The following is a 23,026-nucleotide window of genomic DNA, read 5'->3' on the forward strand; positions in this document are numbered from 1 at the left end:
TTCTCTACCACAACTAAAGTGGGGAACACAGCCATACACTGAGCCAGACTTTGGCCAGCAAAATGAGGACACAGCAACCCAGCAGTTTCAGCCCCAATCAGAGAGACACTGTGGGGGATCTACAAGGTAAACAGCTTCTGAAGACAATTAAGTCACCTAAGAGTGCCAGGTGCTGGGCAGGCGGGAAGGTGCAAGATAAAATTACAGAGCTTTTCAGAGCCTTTCCAACTCTATCCCTAGCCAATTGGGCCTGGTCTACACCCACTGCATGGGTACCCAGCCCTGTTTTGGCTGAAAAATACAGATGACCCAAGAATCAAAGCAATGCCCTAATACAAACTCAGCCAACAACTAAACCCTAGAACAAAAGAGAGAAATTAACCTTCAGAATAGACCTATCAAGATAATCATATGGCAGATATCAGCAAAAAATCATAAGGCATACTGAAACTCGAGAAGAAATGGCTCAATCAAAGGAACAGATCAAAAAGTCAGAGGAGGCGGAAGATCGCAGCTCCAGGGGCCTCAGGAGCTGTGGGCCGTCCTCTCCTGCTGCTGCCGCAGTAACTCTAGTGTACATGGTAGTGGTGGTGTATTTGTTCACCAAGCACTCTAGCCAGGCCCTGCCTCTGAGCAGTCCTAGGCCCCAGTGCAGGCTGGATGCACAAAACCCATGTGTTGGGGGCAGTGCTCAAGCTGAGAGGAAGAAGATGGAAGAGCTCGCAGAGTGTAAGGGGTGAACAGCCACCAGTATGAGCAAGCAGTGGCCCAGGAAGAAACTGCCCAGCCTCCTCATGGACCTGGTGGATGAGACTGTAGGTCGCCAGTGCTGAGACCCCATCAAAATGGAGGGCCTGCTGTGATCAAAAATAAGAATAATTCAGAATATAATGTTCAATATGTGTCCATGAGAAAAGCTCTAAAAGTGAAGAGACCTTGTTTTAATGTATTATAGTTTATTTAACTCAAAAATTTATAGACCTTGCCAGAATTGCTCCTGGAGGTATTCTTGACTTAATGTTGCAACAAAATTGTGAGTGCAAAAACAAAGAGTATGTGGCATTAACAATGTCTTAGATGGAACTGACCTGGTTGAAAAAAAGTCTAAGAAGCATATTCAATGGATAGGATCTGATTTCAGTGATTCTAGAGCAATACTCTAGAGAAAGAAGCTACCGGAGGAACTTCCTGACTTATAAGCAATGGAAGATACTTTGGATGATCCAAGTAAGGATTGTGCTCAGCAGATGTTTGAATTAACAAGTGACAAAAAAAAAAAAAAAGACTAGCATATGTGATGTATCAAGATATTCATAGCATTCAAACCTTCCATGAACAGATTATTATTGCAGTTAAAGCTCCAGCAGAAACCAAATTCAATGGTCCAGCTCCTAGAGAAGACCCTACAACAGTACATATAAGGAACACCAAAGGGCCTACTGACGTTTATTTATGTGAAGTGAAGTAAAAAGTAACAAGTAACAAAATACCTGAAAATGGAGGGACTCCTTCATCTGAAAGCAGGCCTCCAGAACATCTTGATAAAGAGGAAGATCCCCCAAAGTGAAAAATTACTTGAAGTGAGAAACTAACCGTAGCATTTGAGAAATTATGTATTAAGTTTTTTGGGGGGACATCCTAAATGGATGAGTTATGCATTGAATTTGATTCTCAGAGCAATAAATCATATCTGGCATTGTCTTGCTCCAGTTAGTAGTAGTATTAAGGACAACAGTATCTCCTTCCTAATCTAAGTGCTAAGGGCAGCAGTATCTTGGAGCAGTACACAACTTAGATTAATGGATAATTATGGTTTCTAAATTCAAAAGCAAATTTGTAATTATTCACTGTTTTTTGTCAATTAAATAGACATCTTGCATACTGAAACAACATCACAAAGAATATTACTGAAACAGATGATATCTGAAATGGATAGTTCTTCATGGATTGTACCATTTTTCTTCAAGGATTATGTGTAGTATATAAAAAGAAATTGCCTTACACTGGTTCATATTTACATTTAACTGTTGTTAACTCAATAGGTGTACACAATGAATCTGAATGTGATGTCTTTGTATATATCTGTATAATGTTTAAATTACTTACAGAAAATATATAAGTAAAACTTCACCATTGTACAGCCAAAACAATGTATATATAAAAAGAAACTGACAAATTCTCTAATTTCTGTGGTGTCTGTAACTTATTTGAATCCTTTGAATGAGGGATCGAGTAGACTTTTCAAACTTCTACATGTAGAAGTATCATAAATCTGCTAGACATTTAAAGCTCATAAATATAATTAAAGTATTTTAACATGATTCCTAATGCTAAAAGAAAAAAAAAAGTCAGGGAAGGTACATATAACGGTTGGGCTAATGTATCAAGTTAGCCAGGTGATGGTGCCCAGTTGTCTGGTCAAGCAAGCACTGGTTTAACTGTTACTGCAAGGACACTTCATGGCTAGTTAATAAACCAATAGGCTGGTTTATCAAATTATCAATAGATTTCATCTGTGGCTGATTATATTTACAATCAATTAAGAGAGTGTCTTCCACAATGAGAAAATCCAGTCTGTTGGATTTAGCTCTGTACAGACATGGAAGCTTCCCTGGCTTAGCAAGTTATTTAGGGAGGCCTCCGCTTAAAAGGTTAAGAGAAGGCCAAGGCAGTGTGTGCCTGAAGGCAGGCAATTAAGATAAGGAATGACGCTGGGTTCCCTCTGTGCCTCTGCTTCCCACCCAGTCCTGAAAACATTGTTCCCAAAGAGTAAAAACATACTTGTTGTCACAGCCTTGGGACTTGAGAAAAAATGCAGTCCCCCTGAAAACCTGTAAACAGTCACATAGAAGAAAACTGTGTATGCTATATAAACTTGCTGCTGGCAATAGAATAAAGCTTCTTGCATGAACATAGAGACGGAGTCGGCTCCCTTCCTTCACATAGCTCAATCAGTTGAAGACTTTTAAGGAAGAAGAGAGAACTACTTTCACTTCTTCAGTCAGCCAGCCTATCCTGGGGAGTTCATCAAAAACCTTCATTACAGTTGCCAGTTGCTACCTGCCCTATGAAATTTGGATTCATGCATCCCCACAATTCTGTGACACACTTACAAAATCTATTATTTACAGATATCTCTTGTTGGTTCTGTTTCCCTAGAAAACTCTGACTAATACAGCTTGATAATGGGAGTGGTTCTTGAGAAACAGAATCCTAAAATGGACTTTTACAATTGGTTTTCTACTCTGATTAGAGTCAAAGGCACTAATGACTCTATTTCCAATAATCAAGACGGCACTGACAGTCCATGGAGTGAGTTGGCAATAAATATACACAAAATATCACCATTTGATTACTCTTGTATGAGGCAAGGCTCTGGGTGACAGTGTTTTTGACACCTTAACAGAGTTTTGTGGAGTTAAGAGGTATAATGATGTTGACTTGTTCTTAGATACACTAGATACAGTTATAAGAGAAAGGGACAAGTTGAAGGCTTCAAATTTGCAACCTAAATGTCATATGAAAGAAGTAAGGTTTCTATGGGTGCCCTGAAAGAAAATTTTATTTCCTATGGATGCAGACTTGAGATCTCTAAAAACCAGTCCCAGGAGAGGCGGGGCAAGATGGCAGACTGGTGAGCTGTATGTTTTAGTTACTCCTCCAGGAAAGTAGGTAAAAAGCCAGGAACTGCGTGGACTGGACACCACAGAGCAATCTGTCTTTGGGCATACTTCATACAACACTCATGAAAACGTGGAACTGCTGAGATCAGCGAAATCTGTAAGTTTTTGCGGCCAGGGGACCCGCGCCCCTCCCTGCCAGGCTCAGTCCCGGGGGAGGAGGGGCTGTCAGCTCCAGGAAGGAGAAGGGAGAATTGCAGTGGCTGCTCTCATCGGAAACTCATTCTACTGATTCAAACTCCAACCATAGATAGACTGAGGCCAGACACCAGAGACTCTGAGAGCAGCCAGCCCAGCAGAGAGGAGACGGGCATAGAAGGAAAACAACACGAGAAGCTCCAAAGTAAAAGCAAAGGATTTTTGGAGTTCTGGTGAACACAGAAAGGGGAAGGGCGAAGATCAGGCCTTGAGGCGCATATGCAAATCCCGAAGCAAGGCTGATCTCTCTGCCCAGGGCACCTTTCCTTAATGGCCCTGGTTGCTTTGTCTATTAGCATTTCAATAACCCATTAGATCTCTGAGGAGGGCCGTTTTTTTTTTTTTTTTTTTTTTTTTTTTTAATCCTTTTTGCTTTTTCTAAAACAATTACTCTAAGAAGCTCAATACAGAAAGCTTCAAAGAATTGAAATTTGGGCACGTCAAGTCAAGAGCAGAAATAAGAGAGCTCTGAGACAAAAGGCAATAATCCAGTGGCTGAGAAAATTCACTAAACAACACAACTTCCCAAGAAAAGGGGGGTGTCCGCTCACAGCCACCATCCTGGTGGACAGGAAACACTCCTGCCCATCGCCAGCCCCATAGCCCAGAGCTGCCCCAGACAACCCAGTGTGACGGAAGTGCTTCAAATAACAGGCACACACCACAAAACTGGGCGTGGACATTAGCCTTCCCTGCAACCTCAGCTGAATGTCCCAGAGCTGGGAAGGGGGAGCAGTGTGAATTAACAGAGCCCCATTCAGCCATCATTTGAGCAGACTGGGAGCCTCCCAACACAGCCCAGCAGCCCAGAACTGCCCTGGGGGGACGGCACTCACCTGTGACATAGCACAGTCATCCCTCAACAGAGGACCCGGGGTGCACAGCCTGGAAGAGGGGCCCACTTGCAAGTCTCAGGAGCCATACGCCAATACCAAAGACTTGTGGGTCAGTGGCAGAGACAAACTGTGGCAGGACTGAACTGAAGGATTAGACTATTGCAGTAGCTTTAAAACTCTAGGATCATCAGGGAGATTTGATTGTTAGGGCCACCCCCCCCTCCCCGACTGCCCAGAAACACGCCCCACATACAGGGCAGGCAACACCAACTACACACGCAAGCTTGGTACACCAATTGGGCCCCACAAGACTCACTCCCCCACTCACCAAAAAGGCTAAGCAGGGGAGATCTGGCTTGTGGAGAACAGGTGGCTCGTGGACGCCACCTGCTGGTTAGTTAGAGAAAGTGTACTCCACGAAGCTGTAGATCTGATAAATTAGAGATAAGGACTTCAACTGGTCTACAAACCCTAAAAGAACCCTATCAAGGACAGCAAATGCCACGAGGCCAAAAACAACAGAAAATTATAAAGCATATGAAAAAACCAGACGATATGGATAACCCAAGCCCAAGCACCCAAATCAAAAGACCAGAAGAGACACACCTAGAGCAGCTACTCAAAGAACTAAAGATGAACAATGAGACCCTAGTACGGGATATGAAGGAAATCAAGAAGACCCTAGAAGAGCATAAAGAAGACATTGCAAGACTAAATAAAAAAATGGATGATCTTATGGAAATTAAAGAAACTGTTGACCAAATTAAAAAGATTCTGGACACTCATAGTACAAGACTAGAGGAAGTTGAACAACGAATCAGTGACCTGGAAGATGACAGAATGAAAAATGAAAGCATAAAAGAAAGAATGGGGAAAAAAATTGAAAAACTCGAAATGGACCTCAGGGATATGATAGATAATATGAAGCGTCCGAATATAAGACTCATTGGTGTCCCAGAAGGGGAAGAAAAGGGTAAAGGTCTAGGAAGAGTATTCAAAGAAATTGTTGGGGAAAACTTCCCAAATCTTCTAAACAACATAAATACACAAATCATAAATGCTCAGCGAACTCCAAATAGAATAAATCCAAAAAAACCCACTCCGAGACATATACTGATCACACTGTCAAACATAGAAGAGAAGGAGCAAGTTCTGAAAGCAGCAAGAGAAAAGCAATTCACCACATACAAAGGAAACAGCATAAGACTAAGTAGTGACTACTCAGCAGCCACCATGGAGGCGAGAAGGCAATGACACGATATATTTAAAATTCTGAGAGAGAGGAATTTCCAGCCAAGAATACTTTATCCAGCAAAGCTCTCCTTCAAATTTGAGGGAGAGCTTAAATTTTTCACAGACAAAGAAATGCTGAGAGAATTTGCTAACAAGAGACCTGCCCTACTGGAGATACTAAAGGGAGCCCTACAGACAGAGAAACAAAGACAGGACAGAGAGACTTGGAGAAAGGTTCAGTACTAAAGAGATTCGGTATGGGTACAATAAAGGATATTAATAGAGACAGGGAAAAATATGGCAAACATAATCCAAAGGATAAGATGGCCGATTCAAGAAATGCCTTCACGGTTTTAACGTTGAATGTAAATGGATTAAACTCCCCAATTAAAAGATATAGATTCGCAGAATGGATCAAAAAAAATGAACCATCAATATGTTGCATACAAGAGACTCATCTTAGACACAGGGACACAAAGAAATTGAAAGTGAAAGGATGGAAAAAAATATTTCATGCAAGCTACAGCCAAAAGAAAGCAGGTGTAGCAATATTAATCTCAGATAAAATAGACTTCAAATGCAGGGATGTTTTGAGAGACAAAGAAGGCCACTACATACTAATAAAAGGGGCAATTCAGCAAGAAGAAATAACAATCGTAAATGTCTATGCACCCAATCAAGGTGCCACAAAATACATGAGAGAAACATTGGCAAAACTAAAGGAAGCAATTTGATGTTTCCACAATAATTGTGGGAGACTTCAACACATCACTCTCTCCTATAGATAGATCAACCAGACAGAAGACCAATAAGGAAATTGAAAACCTAAACAATCTGATAAATGAATTAGATTTAACAGACATCTACAGGACATTACATCCCAAATCACCAGGATACACATACTTTTCTAGTGCTCACGGAACTTTCTCCAGAATAGATCATATGCTGGGACATAAAACAAGCCTCAATAAATTTAAAAAGATTGAAATCATTCAAAGCACATTCTCTGACCACAATGGAATACAATTAGAAGTCAATAACCATCAGAGACTTAGAAAATTCACAAATACCTGGAGGTTAAACAACACACTCCTAAACAATCAGTGGGTTAAAGAAGAAATAGCAAGAGAAATTGCTAAATATATAGAGACGAATGAAAATGAGAACACAACATACCAAAACCTATGGGATGCAGCAAAAGCAGTGCTAAGGGGGAAATTTATAGCACTAAACGCATATATTAAAAAGGAAGAAAGAGCCAAAATCAAAGAACTAATGGATCAACTGAAGAAGCTAGAAAATGAACAGCAAACCAATCCTAAACCAAGTAGAAGAAAAGAAATAACAAGGATTAAAGCAGAAATAAATGACATAGAGAACAAAAAAACAATAGAAAGGATAAATATCACCAAAAGTTGGTTCTTTGAGAAGATCAACAAGATTGACAAGCCCCTAGCTAGACTGACAAAATCAAAAAGAGAGAAGACCCATATAAACAAAATAATGAATGAAAAAGGTGATATAACTGCAGATCCTGAAGAAATTAAAAAAATTATAAGAGGATATTATGAACAACTGTATGGCAACAAACTGGATAATGTAGAAGAAATGGACAATTTCCTGGAAACATATGAACAACCTAGACTGACCAGAGAAGAAATAGAAGACCTCAACCAACCCATCACAAGCAAAGAGATCCAATCAGTCATCAAAAATCTTCCCACAAATAAATGCCCAGGGCCAGATGGCTTCACAGGGGAATTCTACCAAACTTTCCAGAAAGAACTGACACCAATCTTACTCAAACTCTTTCAAAACATTGAAAAAAATGGAACACTACCTAACTCATTTTATGAAGCTAACATCAATCTAATACCAAAACCAGGCAAAGATGCTACAAAAAAGGAAAACTACCGGCCAATCTCCCTAATGAATATAGATGCAAAAATCCTCAACAAAATACTTGCAAATCGAATCCAAAGACACATTAAAAAAATCATACACCATGACCAAGTGGGGTTCATTCCAGGCATGCAAGGATGGTTCAACATCAGAAAAACAATCAATGTATTACAACACATTAAAAACTCGAAAGGGAAAAATCAATTGATCATCTCAATAGATGCTGAAAAAGCATTTGACAAAATCCAACATCCCTTTTTGATAAAAACACTTCAAAAGGTAGGAATTGAAGGAAACTTCCTCAACATGATAAAGAGCATATATGAAAAACCCACAGCCAGCATAGTACTCAATGGTGAGAGACTGAAAGCCTTCCCTCTAAGATCAGGAACAAGACAAGGATGCCCGCTGTCACCACTGTTATTCAACATTGTGCTGGAAGTGCTAGCCAGGGCAATCCGGCAAGACAAAGAAATAAAAGGCATCCAAATTGGAAAAGAAGAAGTAAAACTGTCATTGTTTGCAGATGATATGATCTTATATCTAGAAAACCCTGAGAAATCAACGATACACCTACTAGAGCTAATAAACAAATTTAGCAAAGTAGCGGGATACAAGATTAATGCACATAAGTCAGTAATGTTTCTATATGCTAGAAATGAACAAACTGAAGAGACACTCAAGAAAAAGATACCATTTTCAATAGCAACTAAAAAAATCAAGTACCTAGGAATCAACTTAACCAAAGATGTAAAAGACCTATACAAAGAAAACTACATAACTCTACTAAAGAAATAGAAGGGGACCTTAAAAGATGGAAAAATATTCCATGTTCATGGATAGGAAGGCTAAATGTCATTAAGATGTCAATTCTACCCAAACTCATCTACAGATTCAATGCAATCCCAATCAAAATTCCAACAACCTACTTTGCAGACTTGGAAAAGCTAGTTATCAAATTTATTTGGAAAGGGAAGATGCCTCGAATTGCTAAAGACACTCTAAAAAAGAAAAACGAAGTGGGAGGACTTACACTCCCTGACTTTGAAGCTTATTATAAAGCCACAGTTGCCAAGACAGCATGGTACTGGCACAAAGATAGACATATAGATCAATGGAATCGAATTGAGAATTCAGAGATAGACCCTCAGATCTATGGCCGACTGATCTTTGATAAGGCCCCCAAAGTCACCGAACTGAGCCATAATGGTCTTTTCAACAAATGGGGCTGGGAGAGTTGGATATCCATATCCAAAAGAATGAAAGAGGACCCCTACCTCACCCCCTACACAAAAATTAACTCAAAATGGACCAAAGATCTCAATATAAAAGAAAGTACCATAAAACTCCTAGAAGATAATGTAGGAAAACATCTTCAAGACCTTGTATTAGGAGGCCACTTCCTAGACTTTACACCCAAAGCACAAGCAACAAAAGAGAAAATAGATAAATGGGAACTCCTCAAGCTTAGAAGTTTCTGCACCTCAAAGGAATTTCTCAAAAAGGTAAAGAGGCAGCCAACTCAATGGGAAAAAATTTTTGGAAACCATGTATCTGACAAAAGACTGATATCTTGCATATACAAAGAAATCCTACAACTCAATGACAATAGTACAGACAGCCCAATTATAAAATGGGCAAAAGATATGAAAAGACAGTTCTCTGAAGAGGAAATACAAATGACCAAGAAACACATGAAAAAATGTTCAGCTTCACTAGCTATTAGAGAGATGCAAATTAAGACCACAATGAGATACCATCTAACACCGGTTAGAATGGCTGCCATTAAACAAACAGGAAACTACAAATGCTGGAGGGGATGTGGAGAAATTGGAACTCTTATTCATTGTTGGTGGGACTGTATAATGGTTCAGCCACTCTGGAAGTCAGTCTGGCAGTTCCTTAGAAAACTAGATATAGAGCTACCATTCGATCCAGCGATTGCACTCCTCGGTATATACCCGGAAGATCGGAAAGCAGTGACACGAACAGATATCTGCACGCCAATGTTCATAGCAGCATTATTCACAATTGCCAAGAGATGGAAACAACCCAAATGTCCTTCAACAGATGAGTGGATAAATAAAATGTGGTATATACACACGATGGAATACTACGCGGCAGTAAGAAGGAACGATCTGGTGAAACATATGACAACATGGATGAACCTTGAAGACATAATGCTGAGCGAAATAAGCCAGGCACAAAAAGAGAAATATTATATGCTACCACTAATGTGAACTTTGAAAAATGTAAAACAAATGGTTTATAATGTAGAATGTAGGGGAACTAGCAGTAGAGAGCAATTAAGGAAGGGGGAACAATAATCCAGGAAGAACAGATAAGCTATTTAACGTTCTGGGGATGCCCAGAAATGACTATGGTCTGTTAATTTCTGATGGTTGTAGTAGGAACAAGTTCACTGAAATGTTGCTATATTATGTAACTTTCTTGGTGTAAAGTAGGAACATGTTGGAAGTTAAGCAGTTATCTTAGGTTAGTTGTCTTTTTCTTACTCCCTTGCTATGGTCTCTTTGAAATGCTCTTTTATTGTATGTTTGTTTTCTTTTTAACTTTTTTTTTCATACAGGTGATTTGAAAAAAGAAGGGAAAGTTAAAAAAAAAAAAAAAAAAAAAAAAAAAGAAAAAGATAAACAAGGGGGAAAAAAAAAAAAAAAAAAAAAAAAAAAGATGTAGTGCCCCCTTGAGGAGCCTGTGGAGAATGCAGGGGTATTCGCCTACCCCACCTCCATGGTTGCTAACATGACCACAGACATAGGGGACTGGTGGTTTGATGGGTTGAGCCCTCTACCATAAGTTTTACCCTTGGGAAGACGGTTGCTGCAAAGGAGAGGCTAGGCCTCCCTGTATTTGTGCCTAAGAGTCTCCTCCTGAATGCCTCTTTGTTGCTCAGATGTGGCCCTCTCTCTCTGGCTAAGCCAACTTGAAAGGTGAAATCACTGCCCTCCCCCCTACGTGGGATCAGACACCCAGGGAAGTGAATCTCCCTGGCAACGTGGAATATGACTCCCAGGGAGGAATGTAGACCTGGCACCGTGGGACGGAGAACATCTTCTTGACCAAAAGGGGGATGTGAAAGGAAATGAAATAAGCTTCAGTGGCAGAGAGATTCCAAAAGGAGCCGAGAGGTCACTCTGGTGGGCACTCTTATGCACACTTTAGACAACCCTTTTTAGGTTCTAAAGAATTGGGGTAGCTGGTGGTGGATACCTGAAACTATCAAACTACAACCCAGAACCCATGAATCTCGAAGACAGTTGTATAAAAATGTAGCTTATGAGGGGTGACAATGGGATTGGGAAAGCCATAAGGACCAAACACCACTTTGTCTAGTTTATGGATGGATGTGTAGAAAAGTAGGGGAGGGAAACAGACAGACAAAGGTACCCAGTGTTCTTTTTTACTTCAATTGCTCTTTTTCACTCTAATTATTATTCTTGTTATTTTTGTGTGTGTGCTAATGAAGGTGTCAGGGATTGATTTAGGTGATGAATGTACAACTATGTAATGGTACTGTAAACAATCGAAAGTACAATTTGTTTTGTATGACTGCGTGGTATGTGAATATATCTCAATAAAATGATGATTTAAAAAAAAAAAAAAAAAAAAAAAAAAAAAACCAGACCCAGAGTCTCATTGTAGGAGTAGCATATTTACAATGTAAACTAAAATCTCAACATTGCAGAGTGTCTGCTGTTAGAGTAAAGACACTGGTTGGAAAAGACTGGGATCCTGAAAATTGGGATGAGGACATATGGGTTGATAACGATGGCAGTGGGGACATTAGAACCTTGGATTCTGCTGAATCTTTGCTAGTATACCTGTAATGTTCTGCCCTGAGTAAACAGCCCTCCCACCACCAGCCTGCCCTGAGGAAAGAGCCACCCAATCCCGAGCCTGCCCTGAGGAAACAAATACACAACCTCCAGTCTGCCCTGAGGAGCCAGCCATCCAACCTTCACCTAAAGAGATTAAAATCTTCAATGCATGTATAACACAGCGAATCTTATGGTGGACAGTGTCTACGGTCAACTGTACAAATATAAAAAAGTCTTCCTGAACTAGAGGAGATGTGCAACACTATTTTAAGGAGTTAATAGAGGGGTACATGGGAAAAAATGTACCTACTGCAAACTATGGACAATAGTTAACAGTAATATTTTAAAATTCTTTTCATCAACAGAAACAAATACTATGGGTCAGTAATGGGGGTGGAGTTATGGAGTATAGGAGGACTAGGGCTTTCTTTTTCTTTTTATTTTTTTTCTGGCGTAAGGAAAATGTTCTAAATTTGATCATGGGGCTGTATGCACAACTATGTGATGATACTGTGAAACAATGATTGTATACTTTGGATGGTTTCTATGCTGTGTGAATATATCTCAATAAAACTGCATTACAAAAAAAATCAACAAAATTGACAAGCCCTTAGACTAACAAAAAAAAAAGAGAGAGAGAAGATGCAAATTCATAAGATAAGGAATAAGATGGGGGAGGTCATTACTAATTCAAATAAAAATGAAATAAACAGTAATAAAAGGAATCATAAGAGGATACCATGAACAACTGTATGCCAACAAATAGAAAATATAGATGAAATGGACAAACTCCTACAAACACATGAACAACCTTCACTGACCAGAGAAGAAACAGAAGACCTCAACAGACCAATTACAAGTAAAAAAACTGAATCAGTCATCAACCTCCCAACAAAGAAAAACCCAGGACCAGATGTTTTCATGGGTGAATTCTACCAATCATTCCAAAAAGAATTAATATTCTCCTGTCAAACTCTTTTAAAAAAAAATTGAAAAGGAGGGAACACTCCAACTCTGTTATGAGGCCAACATCATCCTCATAACAAAGCCAGAAAAAGATACTACAAGACAAGAGAATTACACACCAATATCTCTTAAGAATAAAATGCAAAAATCCTCAATAAAATACTTGCAAATCAAACCCAAAAGCACATTAAAAGGATTATACACAATGATCAAGTGTCCTTTATCCGAGGTATGCAAGGGTGGTTCAACATAAGAAAATCAATTAATGTAATATACTACACATTAGTAAAACAAAGGGAAAAAAACTATACGATCAAGTCCTTTGATGCAGAGAAGGCATTTGACAAAATCCAGCATTCATTCTTGATAAAAATACTTTGAAAAATAGTAATCAAAGGAAACTTCCTCAACATGACAAAGCACATATATGAAAAGCCCACAGCTAACATGGTACTCAATGGTGAAACACTGAAATCTTTCCTTCTAAGATCTGGAGCAAGATAAAGCTGCCCACTGTCACCACTGCGATTCAACATGATTTTGGAAGTCCTAGCCAGAGCAATTAGCCAAAAAAAAATAAAAAATAAAAGAAAGAAATTAAAACCATCCAAATGAGAAAGGAAGAAATAAAACTTTCACTATTAGCAGATGATATAATCCTATACCTAGAATGCCCTGAAAATTTTACAGGGCTACTAGATCCAATAAACAAGTTCACCAAAGTAGCAGGATACAGGATCAACAGCAAATGTCAGTAGTGTTCCTATATATCAGTAATGAGCAATCTGTGGAGGGAATCAGAAAAAAAATTCCGTCTATGATGAAAACTAAAAGAATCAAATATGTAGGAATAAACTGAACCAAAGATGATGTACCGTTTTGTATACATTACATCCCCCAGAAAAAGCCATGTTCTTTGATGCAATCTTGTGGGGGCAGACATATTAGTGGGGATTAAGTTGGGACATTTGGATTAGGTTGTTTCCATGGAAATGTGCCCCACCCAACTGTGAGTGATAACTCTGACTGGATAATTTCCATTGAGGTGTCGCCCTGCCCATTCAGCATAGGCCTTGAGCAGTTTACTGGAGCACTATATAAACTCAGAAAGAAGCAGTGGGCTTGCTACAGCCAAGAGGGACACTTTGAAGAACACATGGAAGCTGAGAGAGGAGCTGAAGCTTACAGAGATATTTTGGAGATAGCCGTTGAAAGCAGACTCTTGCTCTGGAGAAGCTAAAAGAAGATAAACACCCCAAGAGCAACCAAAAGTGACATTTTTGAGGAACTGCAGCCTAGAGAGGAACATCCTGGGAGAAAGCCAGTTTGACACCAGAACTTTGGAGCAGACGCCAGCCACATGCCTTCCCAGCTAACAGAGGTTTTCTGGACACCACTGGCCATCCTCTAGTGAAGGTACCTGATTGCTGATGTGTTACCTTGGACACTTTATGGCCTTAAGACTGTAACTGTGTAACCAAATAAACCCCCTTTTATAAAAGTCAATCCATCTGTGGTGTTTTGCATTCTGGCAGCATTAGCAAACCAGAACAGATGTGAAGGACCTATATTCATAAAACTACAAAGCACTGCTATAAGAAATCAAAGAAGACCTAATAAATGGAAGGGCATTCCATGTTCACTGACTGGAAGACTTAATGTCATTAAGATGCCAATTCTACCCAAATTGATGTACTGATTCAACGCAGTCCCAATCAAGGTTCCAATAGCCTACAGTGCAGAAATGGAAAAGCCAATTTTCAAATTTATTTGGAAGCATAAGGGGCCCCAGATAGCCAAAAACTTCTTGAAAAAGAAAATGGAAGTTGGAGGACTCTCACTTCCTGACTTTCTAGTGTATTATAAAGCCTCAGTGGTCAAAACAGCATGGTACTGATATACTGATATATTGACCAATGGAATCAAATTGAGAGTTCAGATACGGACTATCACATCTACTGTCAATTGATTTTTGACAAGGCTGCCAAAGCAATCCAACTGGGACAGAACAGTCTCTTCAACACATGGTTCTGGGAAAACTGAATATCCATATCCAAAAGAATGAAAGGGGACCCCTATCTCACACTTTATACAAAAATTAACTCCAAATGGATCAAAGACCTAAATATAAAAGCCAGAACCATAATACTCCTAGAAGAAAATGTAGGGAAGCATCTTCAAGATCTTGTGATAGGAGGTGATTTCCTAAACCTTACACCCAAAGCACAAGTAATGAAAGAAAAACAAGATAAATGGACCTCTTCAAAATTGCATTCTTTTGTGCTTCAAAGGAATTTGTCAATTTATCAAGCAGCCTACTCAATGGTAGAAAATATTTAGGAACCACATATCTAATAAGGGTTTATTATCTAGGATATATAAAGAGGTCCTATAACTCAATGATAAAAAGACAAACCCAATTAAAAAATGGGCTAAAGACATGAGTAGACATTTTACCAAGGAGGTTATACAAATGGCTAAAAAGCACAGGAAACGAGTCTCACCATCACTAGCTACTACGGAAATGTAAATCAATACTACAATGAGATATTTCACACCTACTAGAGTGGCCACTAACTAAAAAAAAAAAAAAAAAACTGCAAGTGTTTGAGAGAATGTGGAGAAACAGAAACACATTCACAGTGGGAACACAGAATAGTATAGCCCCAGTGGGGGGTCAGTCTGGCACTTCCTCAGGAAGCTAAGTATAGAGCTGCCTTACTACCAGGCAGTAACACTACTAGGTATATACTCAGAAGAACTGAAAGTAGGGACAAGAACAGATATTTGCATACCAATGTTCACACAGCATTATTCACAATTGCCAAAAGATGGAAACATCCAGGCATCCATCAACTGATGAATGGACAAAATGTGGTATATACATTCGATGGAATATTATTCAGTTGTAAGAAGAAATGAAGTCATGACACATGTGACTACATCAATGAAACCTGAGGACATTATATTGAGTGAAATAAGATGGATACAAAAGAACACATATATGACTTCACTAATAAGAACTAAATATAACTAGGAAACTCACAGTGTTAATACCTAGAACATAGGTATCAGAAGCTAGAATAAGGGCAAAGAATGAAGAACTAATACTTAATTTGTGCAGAATATGCAATAAGGTTTGGATATGGATAGAGATAATGGTAGCCCATTATAGTAAGTGTAATTAGCAATGATAGGCAGGTGCAATTGTGGTTAAAATGGAAAGCTTAGGGTCATGTATATCACTAGAAGGAAAGTCAGAGGATGAAAACTATGTATAACATAGTGAGCCTCTTGTTCACTTGTAGTAAAAATGTTCTAGAATTCATTGCGGTGATGAATGCACAACTCTGTGAATATCATAGAAGGCACTGATTGTACACTTTAGATGAATTGTACGGTATGTGAATTTATCTTTTAAAACTGATTTTAAAAAATCACAATTATCAATATTTTAGTTTTATATGTCTAATAATATGTATACAGTTACTTATAACATTCAATCCAGTTTTCAACTCTATCTATGCATATTTTAGAAAAAGTAAATGTACTAATTTCATTGGTTAGTTTTCTGAAACCAACCTTTTGAAACATTTTGTCTGACCAAGCCATACTCATATATTTGGGTTACATGTATAAGAATCTAAATGCTCATGCATATCATTCTTTCCAAGATGATCCATATTTTTCAAGTATATGAAAATAAAAAGGTCTCAATATATTTAACATTGAGTTTTTATAAATTCAGTTGAATTTTAAATTATTTTGTTTTTACATTTCAGGCAAAAAAAATGTTTAGGAAAAGATAATCTTGCTAGTCTAGAGCTAGCAAATTTTCAATTTTAAAATGTAAATTTTGAATGCTATTGCTTTCTTTCAAATGGTTTAAAAAAGCACTGTATTATACATAAGCATGTGGAGACTTCAATAAAACAAATGTTGTTTAATGTTAACACTTGAGGACTTTGAGTGAAGGGCATACAAGAGGATTCTCTGCATTATTCTTGAAACTTTTCTGTTAAGTTTGCAGTCATTTCAACATGAAAAGTTTAAAAATTCAAATATTATCGTCACTTTATTAAGTATTTATTATTTATTAAACATACAAATAATACATTCATGTCTATGTTGTGAGCTTTATTTTCATATATATTACCTATTTTGTAATTGAGATTTTTACTTTTACCACATTCATTTATAAGAAATCTAAGCTTAGGAAGACTTTATCTGATTTACAGTATTCCAGAAAGTCATTTGCCTTTTCCCTTTAGTTCATGGTGATTTTTTCCTCCAATGTAATCAGAATTACCAGATGTTTCATTCAATTATTTTGGTTTTAGCTTATAGCTGTAAATAATTACCCATTTCAAGGTTAAATAATATCCACCTATATGTGTGCATCTAGTTTGAATAAACAAAGACCAAAAAGAAGCGATGATAGAAATGTGGGATATAGTAGGACAGGGAAAATAATTTAATTTACAAATTTCTTTAACTGTTGCTCAATTTAAGGAGAAAAATCATTTTTGTGAATTTCATTTTTAAAAATAGCTTTTAGTCTTCTAAGTTTGACTATGTGCTTAATCTCTGTTGTAGTCAAACAGTTACCACAAAATGAAAGCTTAAAGATGTAGGTATGGCATATCCATGCAAAAGAAAAATGTCAAATATTTGCAAAAAAAATTTTACAAAAGTAACGCTTTTCTTAAATTTTGTGGGTATACTGGGAAATATCTAAATGTAATATAAACATAAAATTTCACGTGAAACGTGCCACAATCTTACAGCACCTATGCCTTTTACTAGAAGTTCCTGTGGAACACATCCAACATTTCAGAAATTAGACAAACCTGCCTTAGTTTCTTCTTCTATTATCTAAAATAATAAGAATACTTACCTGTGTAAATATGTACATGTGTAAATATACAAAGTCCTTGGAAGTGGATCTGGCTGATAAAAAGCATTCAAACTGTTAACTATTTTTAAAAATCATTTCATATATTTGAGTCTCATTCAAAAACAATATCTGTATTTTTAGTAAAGGGAATAAAAACTAGAAACGAATCTGAGATTAAAATCTCAGAAGTCAGAATTTCATTGCTATTCTTCAGCAAGCGCATGCTTTGTATGCACCCAACAACAGAACAGATAAATAAAAAAGACAAAAACTACTGGAAAAGCAAAGCAAACTTCATTAAAAATACAAAAGGACAGAGTGGGGGCAAGATGGCAGCATAAAGCAGAGTGGAATTTAGTTAGTCCCTTGGAACAACTAATGAAAAACCAGGAATAGCCAGTAAAAAGTTTGGAATAAATGCTGGGGGACAACCGTAACGGTCCACACATTGTACACCAACCTGCATTGGGAGGAATACCTGAGATCGCAGCATAAAATCTGTAAATAAAAACTGTGGAACTGTGCCAAGAGCTCCCTCCCCCCACGGCAGGCTTAGCTGTAAAACCTTGCTATGGTAGAGAGCAGCACTCTCCCGGCAAGTATAGCTCAACTGAGCTCCAATGGGGGTTGTAATTAACAAATGTGAACTGCCGAATACAAGCTATAAACCCCCAACAAGCAGACAGAGGCTTTTAGTGATGACTGACCTTAAAGAACCAGAAGACTCACTTGTCTTGGGAGGGGGAGCCCAGAAAACCAGGTGTTACCTCTGGTCGATGAGTTAAACTGGGGGGCCGTGTACTGGCTCTAAAGGGGGCTTTCTGTCACTTTTTGTCTTGCTCAACCTGAGGGGCTCAGAGGAGAGAGCCGTAGCCATTTTCAGTTTGCAGCACTCTGACCCAGACAGGGGCGGAGATAACAGAATCAGAAAGACTACTGAAATGCATGTGATAAATTCCTAGGAGTTACATCTTCCCTAAGAATAAGAAGGTGGGGCCCAGCATCCCCTTTAGAACCAGACACCAGAGATCCGGGTAAACAGCCAAAACAGAAACTAAAGGGGCCACATCTCCTTATACCAGTTGGGAGCCACAGGCTGACAGGCACCACCTGCTGGACAGGTTAGGAAAAGTACAGCAACTGGAGACTTCCAGAAAAGTCTGTCATTCTTCTAAGATACACCCTGAATATAACTTCATTCTGAGACCTGAACCTGTTCTGGTCTGGGAAAATCTAACTGGGGTAACCAAGGACACCAGATGCCTAGAAAACAGAAAACTACAATCTATACTAGGAAAAGCGAAGATATGGCCCAGTCAAAGGAACAAATTTACACCTCAATCAAGATACAGTTGAGATAGTGTTTCACTTTAATGAAACAATCTATTAAAGATTTTCAAAGAAATATGCTAAATCAAATAAAAAAACAAATCAACGAGTTTAGGGAAGATGTAGCAAAAGACATGAAGGCTATAAAGAAAACACTAGGCGTACATAAAGTAGAAATCGAACCTTCGAAAAAACAACTGGCAGAATCTATGGAAATGAAAGGCACAACACAAGAGATGAAAAACACAATGGAGACATACAACAGCAGATCTTAAGAGGCAGAAGAAAATACTCAGGAACTAGAGAACAAGACACCTGAAATCCTACACACAAAAGAACAGATAGGGAAAAAAACTGGAAAAATATGAGCAATGTCTCAGCGAACTGAATCACAAAATGAAGCGCATGAATGTACATGTCATGAGTGTAGAAAAGGGAAGAAGAGGCAGAAGCAATAATAGGGGAAATAATCAATGAAATCTCCCATTTCTTATGAAAGACCTAAAATTACAGACCCAAGAAGCACAACATACCACAAACAGATCTGAATAGACTTATGCCAAGACACTTAATAATCGGTTTATCAAATGTCAAAGACAAAGAAGAATCCTGAAAGCAGAAAGAGAAAAGCAAGCTATCAAATACAAAGAAGCTTGATAAGACTATGTGCAGATTTCTCAGTAGAAACAATGGAGGAAGCAAGAAGGAAGTGGTGTGATATATTTAAGATACTGAAAGAGAAAAACCACCAACCAAGAATTGTATATCCAGCAAAATTGTCCTTCAAATATGAGGGAGAGCTTAAAATATTCTCTGACAAACAGACAATGACAGAGTTTGTGAACAAGATACCTGCTTTACAGGAAATACTAAAGGGAGCACTACAGGCAGATAGGAAAAGACAAGAAGGAGAGGTTTGAAACACAATTTTGGGTGATAGTAGCACAGAAATGTAAGTACACTGAACAAAGATGACTGTGAGTATGGTTGAGAGAGGAAGTTTAGGAGCACGTGGAACACCAGAAGGAAAACTACAGTCCTCAACAATTGTGATAAATGTGCAAATATGTTTTTACATGAGGGAGATCAAATGAATGTCAACCTTGCAAGATGTTAAAAATAGGTGGTATCAGGGAAAAAAATACAACCAATGCAAACTAGAGGCTATAGTTCACAGAAACACTGTATTATGCTTCCTTTAATGTAACAAAGGCTATATACCACAGCTAAATACAATGCCAAATTGAAGAAAGAGAAGAAATATCAGGTAAGAATTTTCTGTCCCTGACCAGCCGGTCCCCCCACCCCTCACTCAGTCTCCATGTAGGAAAGACACATAAAACAGCAGACAGGAACCCTCCCACCAGGGACACAGATTTTAAAATTTCACTGGGGTGAAAAATACCCTCATGTTTCAAGGCATGGTGACAGGGGAAGACATTTCAAGGCACAGATCAGTGAAGGACAAAGAGACTGAGAAAACATGGACAGAGACTGTTTTCAGCCCTGGGTCTGAAAGCCCTTCCCCCATCTTTGAGAAAAGCAGCAGATGGTGGCTGTTTCCTTGCCTTGGAGACAGCTGGAGTTGGCTGAAGGAGTACTTTGCTACAGGTGGAGCCCCACACTGAGCCAGGTTTTGGCTGGCAAAGTGAGGGCATAGGAATCCGCAATTTAACCTGGCTGGGTTAGACACAGCCTGTGCTCAGAGGCAAAGCAACCTGAGAGATTTCAAATGGAGTCCAGAGGTCTTTCTGGAGGTAACTCTTATCCGTTATATAGAAATGGCTGTTTAGTTTTTAGTTTATTAGAATAGAAGAAAATATATGAAACCATTGAACCGTAATCCAGTATCCTCAATTCTTGACGGTGATCATATAACCATATAGCTTATATGATGTGACCGTGTGATTGTGAAAACCTCATGGTTCACATTCCCTTTACCCAGTATATGGACAAATGAGTAGAAAAATGGGGACAAAAAATAAATGAATAATATGGGGGAGGAGGGGTATGGGACATTTTGGGTGTTCTTTTTACTTTTATTCTTATTTTTATTTTTTGAGTAATGAAAATGTTCAAAAACTGTGATGAATGCACAACTATATGATGACACTGTGAAAAACTGTTTTACATTTTGGATCATTGTATGGTATACGAACGTATTTCAGTTTAAAAAATTTTTTTAAAAGACACAATGAAAGTTATATTCAAAGGAAATATTGTAGTCTTCTCTCATTATTAAAGGAACATAGTACTCTTAATAAAGGAACTTAGAAACCTTACAAAATCAGAAAGAGAACAGAAAAGAAAAAGAATTCTCTTTTGAGTCTCTTTGTAGAAAATATGTGTGAAAGAGAAAGGGAGATAAAAAATGAGAAAGGACACATTCAGAAGGAATTTAAATAACTGTTTAAAATTATTTATGAAAATATAATAATCGTGTTGATAACTTACAGTGAAAGAGCAGTTCCCTAGAGAAATTCAAAAGATATTAAAATTGATCCAAATAGAAGTAGAAATCCTGAATAATTTCCATAGAAGAGTTTAAAAGTATTAAAAAGTTACTATTTTTAAAGAGGCCAGGACCCAGTGGTTTCAACAATGAGTTTCATCTAATTATTAAGAAAAAGGAATAACAATGTTACTTAAACTATTCCAGGTCATAGGAAAATATAAAAATCTCCTCAATTTATTTTATGATGTTAATATCAGTTTATACTCAAACATGATAAAGGTATAAAACTATATAAATTATAAAGTGATGTCATTAAATAAAATATGCTTCAGTAGTACACCAAAATAATAATATAATATGACCAAGCAGAGTTCATTCTATGAACACAGAATGGTTCAGTATTAGAAAATATACCATCATAATTAATTATATCAACAAACTGAAGGATAAACCATAAGATCATAATGAATGACAAAAAAGCATTTCATAAAAATTCAATCATTGCTAATAAGAACTAGCTAATATACTAGTTAAATTAAAAATTTAAATATAATGCTCTTTATAGGAGTATTAATATATATACAAAAATTAATCCTTAGTGACTTCTCTGATTAAAAGTCTGAGAGACTCTTAATATTGCAAAATCTATAAACTATGGTGAACTTTGACAGCAGGAATTGAGAAAGGATGATAAATTTCAAATTTTCTACATATATGTACTTATACATATCTATTATATGAATACTATAAATATCAGCAAATTCATTATATAAAAATGTATGCATATCAACTCATACAATATACATAATTATACATTTGTGTTTATTTTGTTAAAATACTAGCTTACCTGTTTGGGAAGTCGGAACAAGGAATTCTTATAGAAAATGTCCTTAGCCTGGCTCCATGTACCATCAATAATGATGATTGTGGAAGGATAAATAGGAGAATCTAATATAAATTCTTCCAAATTAGCAGCTTCAGCTCCTGGGTATAATATTAATGTACCAGACTTTCGGCAAATAGCTGAAAGTTCAGGATCTCTTAAAAAAAAAAAAAAAAAGTTATTTACTAAGCTGGGAAAAAGTCTTATAATACTGATGATGAAATTTCCTAATGAAGGTTCCCTTTATTTGGTCATTTGTGTAATTAAACAGGTATATTAATTAGTCCATAAAGTATGTGTCAAAACACACAAAATTTTGTGTACTTTTCACTCATTTGTTACCCACAACACTACAATTACAACCAAGATATTTACATAATTGAGTTGAAAACTTGTGCCCACACAAAAATCTGTTTATACCAACTTTATTTATAATTGATGATAACTGGAAGCAAACATGATGTCCTGCAATCAGTGAATGCATAAACATACTATGGTACATCCATACAATGGAATATTATTCAGTAATAAAATGAAATGAGTTATCAAATCACAAAAAAAATCATGGAAGAATCTGAAACATATATTGTTAAGTAAAATAAGTCAGAATTAAAAAGCTGGTATACTCTATGATTTTAACCATCAGACATTCCGTAAAAGGCAAAACTACAGAGACCATAAAAATGTAAGTGCTTTCCAGGAGTTCAGGTAGAGAGGGAGAGGGATAGGTGATGCAGAGGGGATTTTTAGAGCAGCAAAACTATTCTGTATGATACTGTAATGGTGGATACGAGACATTATGAATTTG

The 23,026-nt window shown here is 37.5% G+C and overlaps 1 protein-coding gene and 1 pseudogene across 2 annotated transcripts in view; one reads left to right on the forward strand and one right to left on the reverse strand.

The window, feature by feature from the left end:
• Nucleotides 1–23,026, reverse strand: part of DTWD2 (DTW domain containing 2) — a 232,896-nt gene that overhangs the window by 96,007 nt on the left and 113,863 nt on the right. For both annotated transcript variants that reach the window (XR_005211467.1, XM_037802102.1), the window contains exon 4: nucleotides 22,183–22,375. Coding sequence is in view for 1 of the 2 variants with exons in the window: in XM_037802102.1 (XP_037658030.1) it covers nucleotides 22,183–22,375 (193 nt within the window). In the remaining variant the exon portion in view is untranslated. The remainder of the gene's footprint in view (nucleotides 1–22,182; nucleotides 22,376–23,026) is intronic.
• LOC119508498 lies at nucleotides 753–1,592 on the forward strand (annotated as a pseudogene).

This window comes from Choloepus didactylus, chromosome 13 (assembly GCF_015220235.1).
Source record: "Choloepus didactylus isolate mChoDid1 chromosome 13, mChoDid1.pri, whole genome shotgun sequence".
In the NCBI taxonomy this organism is placed as follows: domain Eukaryota; kingdom Metazoa; phylum Chordata; class Mammalia; order Pilosa; family Megalonychidae; genus Choloepus; species Choloepus didactylus.